The following is a 13,205-nucleotide window of genomic DNA, read 5'->3' as shown; positions in this document are numbered from 1 at the left end:
AAATCAAAAGTTTGGCACCGTACAGATAGTGCCTCCATTTCTTTATTGCATGTACTATTGCATACAGCTCCCTCTCATAAACAGAATAATTCTGTTTTGCACGGTCTAATTTCTTGCTTTCAAAAGCAACTGGTCGACCTTCTTGTAATAAGACCGCGCCTATCGCCTTATCACTGGCATCAGCTTCAACCACAAATGGTTTATTGGAATCCACTATTAATAATACTGGAGCTGTAGCAATAGCTACTTTAATTTTTTGAAAACTTTCATTTTGGTCTGTTCCCCAATTAAAGCTCTTTCCTTTCCCTTTAAGTTGGTCTGTCATTGGAACAGCTATTTTGGCATAATCTCGAATGAATCTACGATAAAATCCAGATAAACCTAGGAAGATCTACAGCTCTTCCAGGTTCCTTGGAGATGGCCATTCAATAATTGCCCTAACTCTTTCTGGATCCATTTTGATTCCTTCTTTCGAGATAATATGCCCCAAATATTTGACCTCTTGTGCAAAGAATTCACATTTAGTTTTTTCCGCATAAAGGGAATGTGTTCTTAACAGTTGGAATACTAATTGTAAATGTTCTTCTCTTGATTTACTAAAGATCAAGATATCATCCAAGAAGACTACTACAAAATGTCCTAGATAGGGCCGTAAAACACTATTCATCAGCTTCATAAAGGTAGCTGGTGCATTAGTGAGGCCAAAAGGCATCACCGAAAAATCATAATGCCCGTATCTAGTACGAAATGCTGTCTTAGGAACATCTTGTGCCTTAATTCTTACTTGGTGATAGCCTGATCTTAAATCTATCTTTGTGAAGAATTTTGCCCCTTGTAATTGATCAAAAAGATCTTCCATTCTGGGCATAGGAAATTTATTCTTCACCGTTATTTTATTAAGTGCCCTATAGTCAACACAAAGTCGCATAGAACCATCTTTTTTCTTTACTAATAAAATTGGCGAAGCCCAAGGTGAATTACTGGGTTGAATAAACCCTTTATCAAGGTAATCCTTAATTTGTCTTTCAACTTCTTGATGTTGCGTTTCACTTATAAGGTGGTTTTGAAATAGGGTGAGTATCCTTATTTGTGTCAATTGGGTGATTTATATCACCCCTATCTGGTGGAAGGCCGCTTAGTAAATCAGAAGGAAACGCATCTTTAAATTCATCTAACAAACTACTTAATTCATTATTTACATTCAACTCACAAACATAAGAAAATTGTTGCTTTATATTACAGAAAGTAAAAGTGTTTTGTACAGGAAGAGACCATAACATGTATACCTCACAAACTTCCTTCTTTATCAGCTTCTGAACCTCAGTGGAACACAGCAAAGGATTATCAGATACTTCATGTTCACCTTGAATGACAAAAGTCTTACCATCCCTTTCAAATTCCAGTGTATTATGATGGTAACTACGTTTTAAGGATGGTTCCAATCCCCATAGCCACTCCCTCCCTAGAGCAATATCAGCTCTTTCCATGTTCATGATTTGGAAATCAAGTTTATCTTTATATCCTTGAATCTCAATTTCCAAATTGGATACCATTGTATCCCATATTTTATTATCGTAGCCTTGCATCATACGAACAACATATTGATGCCCACTCTTTTGTTGGGGAAGTTTCAATTTTTTGACAAGTGCATAATTTATAAAATTATGTGTAGCAGAGTCATCAATCGTGACTCTAACCCTCTTTCCAGCTATCAATCCATGCACTCTAACTAAATCATGTGGACCAAAGGTAGGCTACCACATAGAAGTTGACATACAACACTTGTGTTGTACATCCATGTGCAAGACCTCTAAAGATTTATACCTTTCATGCCCCTTTAATTCTAAGGTCTGCACTACATGGATTTGTTTTTCTTTTCCCTTACCCTTGTCCTTATACTTTCCTTTGCCTTCCCCCTTTTTCCTTTGAGGGCAATTCCAAGCAGCATGGTTAGGGGATAGGCAATTGAAACACAGCTTTTCTTTTTTGGCCTTATCAAAGTCATCTGGACTTAACTTTGGCCTTACATATTGTTTCTTTTCAAAAGGTTGTTTTTTACCCTTTAAAAATGGCATTTTCCTTTTAAATTTACCCACAAATTTTGAGGTTTCCAATTCCTTAGACTTGGGCTCTGTATCAATGAGACTAGTGAGTGTACCTGGACGCATTCTATCTTCATTGATTAATGCAAATTTAATTGCCTCTTCCAGCGTCTTAGGTTAACTCCTTTTTACTTCCTTTTTACAGGCTTTATCTAGTCCCCTGATGAATCCTCTTGTCTTTTGAAATTCATCTATTTCTTCCAATTTGAGGATTATCTCACGATATTCCTCCAAATATATCAGCAGGGGTCTTCCCTTTTGTCTGACATAATCCCAATCTTCCCAATTTCTTTCCATTTCATTTTCAAAAAGGAATTCTTTCAAAAAGACGGATTCAAATTGAGCCCAAGTTTCAGGTATTTTATTTGCCTCCTTTAAAGTTCGCCGCCATTTATATGCTTTGGGCCCCAAAGTTTAAACTAGCCTCCAGTGCTTGGAGATGTGGTGGAGTATTTTTAAGTTTATGTAAATCTTCCCATTTTTGGAGAAAATTAAAGATTGTATCTTTATTTCTATCTTTTTCCTCCCCGTGAAACTGAGGGGGTTTCATATCTTTTAGAACTGGATTATCCCTCAACTTGTGGTGGGGTTCCTTAGGATCTCGCATAGTCACATCTAAATCTTTCGATGAAGATGGGATATCCAAGGTTTCTACCTTATTTTTATCCCTTTCTAACAATAAAGTTAATTGAGATTTTATTTCAGTGAGTGTTTGAGTTAAAAATTCCATTTGAACCCCCTGAGCCTGCACACGAGCAGTAAGATCATCAAATTGTTCTCGTGTAGCAAAGAATTCTTCCCACTGTTCTTCTTGCATCTCTGTTTCATGGGGATCTACCATAGGGTGGTCCCTAGAACTAGAACTTTCCATTACTCCCTCTTTCTTTTTTTTTGCCATTAATACACTGGAATTGGAAAGCAAAGATAAAAAATTTGCATACAAGGTAAAGTACTTCCCTGATTATAATGGCAGGCAACTGTTGCTGGTTTTGTAAATAAACCCGAAGAGTAAGAAACAAATTTTGCCTTCCCGGACTGAAGCAGTAAACCACTCATGCTGGAAATGAAGTTCTGTGGTAGAAACGGAAGAGTCACGGGAACGACCAGTGTATCTTCTATGTAAAAAGCGGGTCTGATTGACTTCAGTCAGCCGGTAGCGATCTGACTCCTGGCTTCAGTCAGGTGGACACGATCCTGTTATAAAACTACTCCTCAAAGACAATCGTATGACGTGTAACACCTAAAGTACCATCTGACGTTTTCCGTCACGTCTTACAGCAGTCGCCTCACGCTTTTCGTCACGGCTGCTTACAGCAGTCGCCTCACGCTTTTCGTCACACGCCTTTCGTCTCCCTGATACGTGTCACACTTTCGTGACGTGTCACGATCACAGCTTACAACTTCGTATGGTGACCTTCAACGATTGACGAAAGACGGGCGGCGACCTTAAACGACTGACAGATGACGTGTCGTGGCAGTCGAATCGTCTGGCCCTTGCGCTTGTAACCGCCAGAAAAAACTTCACGACTGACTAGCAAGATGAAGACCCGACAACTCCAACAAGATGCGATGGCGGCTCTGATACCAATGTAAGACGTCTAAGAAGATGAAGCAAAATTCTTGAGGAAAAACAGTCCGACACTCAAAAGGCACGAGATCCGTTTCACCTCCCAGCCTTGCCTAGTTAATTGCTGGCCACACTCATCGTGATCCGATTGCCAGCCGTCAAATCTTAGTGAGTCCTACTATTCTTGGACTCTCTTTAATTCTAGGCTCCCCTAAAACCCGTTCGGGTGCCCAAGGCCCCGGACGGTCATGCCTCGTGCATGTTTCCCTTAATTTACCTTATAAATATAACAAGGGATCCTTGCTAGTCATATGTCTATATGTTGATGATCTTTTGCTTAAAGGGACACATGCTAATAAGATTTCAGCATTCAAACAAAATTTGCAGCAAACTTTTAAGATGTCAAATTTGGGGCATTTGCACTATTACTTGAGCATTCAATTCATTCATGATGCTAGAGGCATTGGATTATCACAATCAAGATACATTGGTAAACTTCTTGACAGGTTTGTCTTACAGGATTGCAAGCCAGTCTGTACACCAATGGAACCTGGACTGAAGCTGTCATTGCATGATGACATTGACTTATTTGATATCAGTTGGATGTCTTATCTACCTATGCAACACAAGGCCAGACATAGAGTTTGCAGTTTCAGCCCTGAGCAGATATATGCATCAGCCATGCATGTCACATTGGCAAGCTGTCAAGCGTGTTTTCTGTTACTTATAGGGTCTAGGACTCTTGGGTTGCTTTATGCCAAGGGGGGACCGCTGCACTTACATGCTTACAATGATTCTAATTGGGCTCGTGATTATGATTCTCGTCACTCCACTAGTAGCAATTATTTCTTTCTTGGCTCCTCTTGCATCTCTTGGCTTAGCAAGAAACAATCCACCGTTGCCACATCGTCATGAAGCTAAATACAAGGCAGCTTTCACTACCACAATTGAATGTGTATGGCTTAGACACTTGTTAGCTGACTTGGATATATTTGTCACAGAACCTATTCCTTTGTTCACTGATAATCAAAGTGCCATTGCAGAGGCATGGAACCCAATGTTTCATGCACGCACGAAACACATTGAGATCCATTATCACTTTGACACAGAGAGACTACATTTGTCTATTGTCCTACCACCAGTAATGTGGCAAACATCTTCACTGAAGCTCTTCCTTGTGACAAATTTGAAGCATTTTGCAATGCTTTAAATTTGATCTCCTTTGGTGGATGACCCTTGTATCTTGATCACTCTTCACTCCAGGGGGATTTGATGGGTTTGACTCACGCCTACATTCACAAAGGAGTGTCGGTAATCAGCATGCATTGATTTTATTTGATAATGGTGCACGAGCCAACTTCATCTCTGTAAACATGGCAACCCATCTAGGCATCAGAGAGGATGAGATAGGACCCATACGTAAAGTTGGAATGGCATACAAAGGCCATGCAGAGCCCGTCACACCACTCATTGGAAAGCTTTGGTTGCATATACAGGGATATAAAGACAGCAAATAGTTATTCATTGCTCCACTTGAGGATTGTGATGTATTGCTTGGTATGCCACAGTGTCACTATATACATGCAGTGATTGATTCTCGTGCAAAACAGATCACTATTCAGCAAAAGGGAAAGGCACTCACACTTGATGTAAAGTTGAAAGGTGAATCTGTCCTTGTTGTATCTGTAGTTGCCATTTCCAAAGTAATGAAAAGTCATCTTTCAATGTACTTGGTTTTTACTAAGAATAAAGATGATATTGAGAATGTTGGGAACATGCCTAAATTAGAAAAGAATCACGGGTCATTTTTTAAAATGTGTGCTAATTGCTTCTCTCAGTCAATTCCAAGGCAACTACCACTTGAAAGGCCAGAAGATCATGGCATAGATCTTCTCCCTAGAAGTAACCCACCTAATAAGCCACCCTACAAAGTCAGTGCAGCCCAACAGGAGGAGATTATGAGTCAGATGAATGAGCTGTTAAAAAAAGGCCTGATTCAGCCGTTTGTTCTCCAATGCTTTTGGTGCAAAAAAAGGATGGTTCATAGTGTATGTGCATTGATTATTATGCTCTAAACAAGATCACGATAAAGAATCACTTTTCAATTCCTCGAATCAATGATGTTATGAATAGATTGCAAGGGGCAACCATATTCAACCGTATAGATTTAAAAACTGGATATCATCAGATACATATTAGACTAGAAGATGTGCCTAAGACAGCTTTCAAGTCATATTTTGGGTTGTACAAGTTTCTTGTTATGCCTTTTGGACTTATGAATGCTCATGTCACTTTTAATAGAATGATAGATTGCATCTTCAGGCTACATATTGGATGTGTAGGCACTTTCTTTGATGACATGATTGTCTATTCAAAGAATAAGACAAAGCATAAAAGACACTTGGACATTTTGTTCAATGAATTGCATGAGCATAGGCTGGTTAACAATGACGAGAAAAGTGAAGTCTTTTTGCATGAAACCCACTTTTTAAGACATTGTATCTGCTAATGGTATTCACAGGGACCCCGCAAAGGTAGAGGCAATATGATCATGGCCACCTTTGAGAAATGTGCATGAGATTTATAGCTTCTTGGGTTTATGTTCTTATTACAGGAAGTATGTACGCAGGTTTGTTGAAATTGCATCTCCATTACATGATTTGCAAAGAAAGGATGCCCCATTTAGATGGACAACAGTAGAAATTTCAGTATTTGAAAAGTTGAAGTTAAAAATGACTTCAGATCCTATACTTGTGTTACTTGATCTAAGGAAGTCATTCACAATTAAGTGTGATGCATGTTGTAACAGCATTGGGACTATTCTTATGCAAGATGGCCGAGTTGTGGCTTATGAGAGCCGAATTCTCCACGGTGCAAAAAAGAATTTACAGGTCTATGAGAAAGATCTCTTGGCTGTAATTCATGCACTATCTACGTGAAAACATTATTTGTTGGGGGCTGATTTGTCAGTGTAAACAAACCATCACATTTTAAGGTACTTTCTGGCACAGACAAAGTTGTCAAAGAAGCATATGAGATGGGCAAATTTTCTCTCTATGTTCCATTTTCAAATTGTACATATTGATGGTAAAAAGAATGTTATGGCTGATGTATTGTCACCTAAGGCACAAATTTCAGCCATCAACATAGTTTATCACACTAAGTTGGATGCCATGAAAGAGCAATATGTTGCTAATTCAAACTTTGCTAATGTTTATGATCAGCTTTGCAATGGCTAGAGGCATGAGCACTGTGCCAAGTCCAATGATGCGTGGATGATTGTGTGTCACAAAGCAATTAAGTCCTAGAGTTATCACTGAAAATCGTGCTCCTCTGTATGCAGGACACAACGGTATTGATACCATGGTCAAGGCAATGGAGCATTTCTTTTATTGGCCAGCTTTAAGACATGATGTAGAACAGTTTATCAAGACATGTATCGTATATCAAAAGGTTAGCATGATAGCCAAAAAATGTCAGGTTTGTTGCAACACTTGTCTATTTCAAATAGGTCTTGGTAGAGCATTGCAATGGATTTTATTATTGAGCTTCCTAGGGCACCTACAAGAAATGATGGGATATGAACTATCATTTGCAAGTTTAGCAAATAAGCCCATTTCATTCCGATGAGGAAGAAAATAAAGGCTGATCATATGGCACAATTGTGTTTGCAACACATCTTTAAGTATCATGGTATGCTAGAATCATTCGTCAATGATCGAGACCCTTGAATGACCAGTTTATTTTGGAAGGGTTGGTTTGAGAATATGCGTACCACGCTGAAATCCTCATCCTCCTTCCATCCACAGATAAATGGTCAATCTAAGGAAGCAAATTCCACAGTGTCAGATCTTTTGAGGTGCTATGTTCCAAACCACGAGACACAATGGGAGTAGTACTTGCCCTTGGTTGAGTTTGTTTATAACAACATAGTGCATAGTTCCACTGGCAGAGCTCCATTTGAGGTGGTTGAGGGTGGCAAGAAGATACCATCTATCTTACAAACTAAGAATAAGATCTTTGAGGCTAACCGTTATGTGGAAAACTTGAATGCAACCTCTGCAAAGATAAAGTATGCACTTCAGAGATCACAGGAAAAGCAAAAGAGAACAATTGATCATCACTGACGTACTTTGCAGTTTGCAGAGGGCGAGTATGTGGTGTTGTGTTTTGGAAAGGCAAGGCTGAAAATATGAAGGAAAAGAAAGACTATCTCTAAAGTTGAGTATGAGATACTTTGGGCCCTTCCAAGTGTTGGAGAAGATCAACGATGTGACATATTGGCTAAAATTATCTCCACATTAGCGGATACACAATGCCTTTCATGTTAGTTTGTTAAGGCCTTTTCATGGTGATGTGCCAAAGGATATGTTTGCTGAAATTCAACCTGAGGTTGAGGAGCTAGATGAGATTTTGGTATCCAAGCAGATTTTGGCACATAAGGAAAGAAAAATCAAAGGTAAGTTTCTAGGAGATACTTGGTGAAATTTCAAAATTATTCACCAATGGATGCCAAATGGATGGAAGAGGATGACTTGGCATACCATCCTCAGTTGTTGCAGCTTTACCTAGATGCTTTTTAGTTACAGTTGACTTTAGTTTGGACTCAGTCAGGTTTAGAAAATCAAGGGTCCGGAGTATTGCCTGATGCTCAAGGGAAAGGTAGCACTTCCACTCCGCCAGTTGTGGACAACTCTTGTATGTAGTGGATCTCGGATGTATTTAGCATGCATCCAAGATACTGTGCTGACAATATATTTGTCATGAGATCACTACCTAGTATACTAGTTACTGTGAGATATATGCAAATGAGTATGAGTTTCACCCGAACACTAGATCTATACTTTTGCATCAGTTTATGATCACTTTGGCATGAATTTTACCTCAATTTTGATATAAAAATTCTAATCAATTCCAGCTCAGTTTTTTATTAGTTTGAGAACCGTTTATGATCACTTTTAGGGTCAGTTTTGCATTAGTTTTTGCATTGATTGCTGATCAGTTTTTGCAATGAGTTTGTGATCAATTTGGATCACATTTGCAGCAGCTTGTGATCAATCCTCAAATCAGCAAGTAATCAGTTTATGATCACATTATGCTCAATTTTCAATGGTTTATAGCTGGTTCCATGTACAGCAGCATGTTAGTAAATGCCATTGATAGTTTCAACCATGCTTTATGCTGAATGAATGTTTTTCTATGATTGATAGCAAAACTGTTCAAAAACATGAGTTATGGATGCATCCAATGAGTTTCTAGTAACAATTCTAGATTGATTTTCAGTTTTATGTTATGTATATGCTGGCTGGAAATTTTCTACAGATTTGGGGCATGTACCATGGTTGGACAATGCGCAATGTTGTGGTTGTGATGCTAGTTCATTTTCTGATCAAAGAATAGAAATTTGCTACAAAAGACAGCTATCTGGCGGCCTTCACACGCAAGGGACAACAGGGAGTCACATTCCAGGGGTTGGCAACAGCATTGTTAATCAAGTAATAGCATTTTAGAGGTGCCTGGCAATAGGTGATTGCATTAAATGCAGGCTAGAGCAAGTAGCAAGTAGCAAGCAGAATTTAGGGTTTTCTCACAACGAAAATCATATTTCTCTCTCATCTTGGCTTTCTCTCACCTTCAACCCATTCTCAAGAGATCTCGGCATTTCTTAGCCATTTTGAGCAAATCTCAACCAAATTTAGTGGACAACAGAGAGATCTCTACTATAAACCCTAAATTTTTACAGAAATTAGGGTTTGACAACCACCTCAAGACCTGTGCCAATTGGTAAAGGCATCGTACACTGAATTCAACATCTGAAATTTGTGTAATTCTCAAGGAATTCAGATGCCATCCCATTGATTGTAATTTGGCGTAGCATTTGGCCAGTTGGTGGTTTCATTTGTGCAAGTCCTAGGTGAAAAATCAAGGAGCAATTGACCCAAATTGATTGCTGATTATTGCTACAGCAAAGGGGCTTTTTGAAACAGGAAAGGAGATTGTGAATCTCACCTTATACTCATTCCATTAGCAATCAAGTTGAAGAAATACCAAAAGGGGCGCCTATTTTGGGGCCTACAAGGTGTCCACTGTCCGAGATTATTAGGGTAATTTGTGCATTTCAAGTTATATTCATTTGCTGATTGTTGTAGTTAAGTGCTTGATCAAGGAATTACCGCCCTTTCCAACAAGAAAGTTGGTTTCATACACATCACCTACTAGCATAAGTAGCTGGATTTTAAGCATATGAATGAGAGTGATTGCATGGATGCATTTTGCACCAAAGTCAAGGATCCCAAGGAGCAGCGTGCTGCTATTAACAAATCATATCAAATGGCACAACACTCACTAATGTTTTAAATGCATTACCATGCTCTTATCAAGGTTTTGCATCTGCACTTTGGCTCATGATGAAGGCCAACCCCAATGCCTTCTCTTGTGATGAGTTGACTTCAATGCTACTGCAAGAAGAACAGACTGGGCGAATCATTCTATGATGTATGCAGGTGATCAAGCAGTTGTTGCAGGTTATCATAAAGGCAAGGGGAAGGTATGAATCTCTAGATCAACTTCAAGGAAGGTGACCTCTCATGAGTCAATAGCCTACAAGTAGTACCCTGTGGCCCAGGGACTGAATCAAAGAAAGCAGAAAATTTATCAAGGAAAATGAGTGCTGTGAAGTATGGCTGTGTCACTCCACAAAACATGTTGAAGGTTTTGCAATGATCACCAGGGGCAAGTTAAGTTATCAATAAAAGCTAAGACGGCCCTGAAAATAAAGCTTAGACAGAATCTCTGCCGCTGTTTTTTCTGTCCCATCCTTAGATAAGTAAAGGAAAACTGTAGAAAGATCTTCAAAAGCCAAGAGCATCCAGAAAGATCTTCAGAAGGCAAGAGCATCCAGAAAGATCTTCAGAAGGCAAGAGCATCCCATTCTGGGATAATAGAAAGATCTACATAGAACAAAACATGTCAAAATAATTGTTAAGCAAGCAGACTCTGTAGTAAATGACAACAAGGATCAACGTTACCAATGTATCATGTGCACTCACACTTGAAATGTTGTGTGAAGTCATGTTTTACCATACTGTATATGTAAACCACTACATTCTAACCTACAACCTTTTCTATTGATGTTCTCATTATGGTTCTGTGTAATACAAAATTTCTCACTAAAGTCAATTCTTTGGAGCTAACCTTCTTGCTCCAAACTTGGACCCTGTTCAATGTGAAGTTCCACGAATGCAAAATATTGTCCTTCATTTAAGGGTAATTCAGGCAATGTTTCAAGTGCAAGCTCATATCCAGCACTGCTTGCAGCTTCTGTAAAGGAAACATTGTCCTTGTCAACAGCACTTTCCAACAAAGACTTGACTGTTTCAGATCCTGCCAACAATCGACTGCACAGAAATGCTGTTTCAGCCCAAAGCACGATCTTGTTTCCTGTCAACTAAATTTTAAACAACAAAGTCACCTTCCCAAACAGCTTATCCCAAAGCGTGTTGGCTCCTCTGAAGTAAACATGATAACTTCAATAGATTTCTTCGGTTTGAATCCTGAACTGTGGGCAAAACAACAAAATAAAGAGTTCTGAGTGCTAAGAGGTTGATCGCTGGGTCATCATGTTCCAACTCTTAGAAGAAATCACTGGTGATATCTTGAATTGACCTCTTAATAGTGTGCCCAGGAGCCACCACTAAGCTTTCTTTACCTGTTCAATGCATTTATAGCTTCAATTGCTCCCAGAACACCAACAACCCCATCATACTTGCCAGAAAATGGGATCGCGTCAGTATGAGACCCAGTAGCAACTGCAGGTGACTTCAAGTCACTTCCTTCCCTGTACAAAACACATGCACTGCATTTTTTTAAACAACTTATACCACGAGGATTTGGCTACACAAGAAAATCCCATTATTTCAAAAACTAATAATAACTAATTCATTCGAATCTAATAAAAACATAGCCAGATTTTAAGAAAAGAAACAGTTGCTTGAAATGGCAGGTCACCTTGAGATAGTAGACCCTTTAGAATACTAGGAACATAATTCTGTCATGCATATTTCTGTATATACCTATACATCCATGCATGTTGGATACATATATAGGTAGGTGGGTAGGTAGGTAGTAAAGTTGATGAGAGGTCTGGCAGACAAACCTATGCAGATACATAGACGTGTATATTTTGGAGCATCTATGCAGGTAACTAAATGTATGTATGCCCATACACATTGTTGAAAAATGTTGCTGGATTCCACTACCAGTTGCTAATGAACCTTGGTCTAGCGGCCCTAAATGTACAACATAATCAGTACAGGTAAAAGATGAGATGTGATGACATACACACAAATAGCTATACTGGCACCCTGACAGCTGAACTTCATTGGCAAATGGATCTGAGGAGTAAATGGAAGGCATCCTTATATCAACAAAGAGGTGGAAAGAATCAAGGGCTAGATTTTCACATGTAGGGTTGAATAAAATTAACAATGATGAATCAGCTTGAGCCAAATATGCTAACTTACCTATCAAAGAGGCACAAAGAAATAATGTGTCTCTCACTTCTGTACGTCAAATTTTCTAGTCCTACCTAGTGTTTATTGTTCATTTGTCTCAAAATTAGGGTTTAAATATTCTCTTTTTTCAATGATGTTTATCGAATTTTTCATTGTATTGAAGCAAGCAAAGAAGCTCCAAACATTGAAAATATCAACCTTGTTAGTCCTCTAAAACTGTTAACCTGCCTATGTTAGTCATGTCAATCTGCCATCTCCTGGTTGTGAGCTACTATCAAAGTCTGACGGAGATATAGAAGCTCTTGCAATTTAGGTGTATTTTCTTTAATTGTCGGCTTCTTGTGTGCATTCCTAGGGCAGTTTCTACTTTCTACACTCTGCCTCTATCTACCAGACATTGTCTTTGTCATCTGGGATTTTTACAGGGCCTTCCCTATTTTGTCTAGCATTGTCTATAGTGTGAGGCCAGATTTTGGGTTTCTTGGCTATGTATAGCTTGACCCCCACTTGGCAGAGACACTCTTCAGTCTTCAGTCTTCCATTTGCATGTGCACACTCCGTGCTTGGTGCTGCCATCATCATCAGCCTGATTTGGTGCCCTCACTGATGCTTTCGACTATGTGCAAGGATTGATCAGTCCATCCCCATTGTATTAGTATTCTTCTTCAATCAGTGTAGTATTGTTCCTTCATCTTCTGCTCTCTCTCTCTCTCTCTCTCTCTCTCTCTCTCTCTCTCTCTTTTTCGTAATGGATGTTATATTTATAAAGTACTAAACAACAAAAGAGTTACAAAAGTCATGGCAAAGACGCAGAGGAAATTGCCATATGCCAAGGAAGTAAGTCCTCCCGAGGGAGTAAATCAGAGTGCCGAATGAGATCTATCTGCCAATGCAAGAGACCTTTAAGTCTAGCAATATGTCCCTAAACATTAGAGACTGAATCAAAAAGAAAAGCATTCTGAATGGTCCAATTGTGCCAACAGCCCCAGTATCTAAGAAAGTGAAATAAGATCTTCATATGCA

General features: G+C 39.1%; 1 protein-coding gene across 3 annotated transcripts in view; it reads right to left on the bottom strand.

Annotated features, from left to right (window-relative positions):
- The window catches only part of UAH (ureidoglycolate amidohydrolase), a 133,454-nt gene that overhangs the window by 83,842 nt on the left and 36,407 nt on the right, over positions 1 to 13,205 (bottom strand). For all 3 annotated transcript variants that reach the window (XR_015692676.1, XR_015692675.1, XM_087689693.1), the window contains 3 exons: positions 11,378 to 11,506; positions 11,141 to 11,227; positions 10,864 to 11,066 (listed from right to left, as the gene is read on the bottom strand). Coding sequence is in view for 1 of the 3 variants with exons in the window: in XM_087689693.1 (XP_087545819.1) it covers positions 10,864 to 11,066; positions 11,141 to 11,227; positions 11,378 to 11,506 (419 nt within the window). In the remaining 2 variants the exon portion in view is untranslated. The remainder of the gene's footprint in view (positions 1 to 10,863; positions 11,067 to 11,140; positions 11,228 to 11,377; positions 11,507 to 13,205) is intronic.

The sequence above is a fragment of the Lygodium microphyllum genome, chromosome 12 (assembly GCF_053477565.2).
Source record: "Lygodium microphyllum isolate KBCC chromosome 12, Lygodium_microphyllum_v1.1.10, whole genome shotgun sequence".
Classification (NCBI taxonomy): domain Eukaryota; kingdom Viridiplantae; phylum Streptophyta; class Polypodiopsida; order Schizaeales; family Lygodiaceae; genus Lygodium; species Lygodium microphyllum.
The sequence above is the reverse complement of the archived record's forward strand: the minus strand, read 5'-3'. Positions and strand labels throughout refer to the sequence as shown.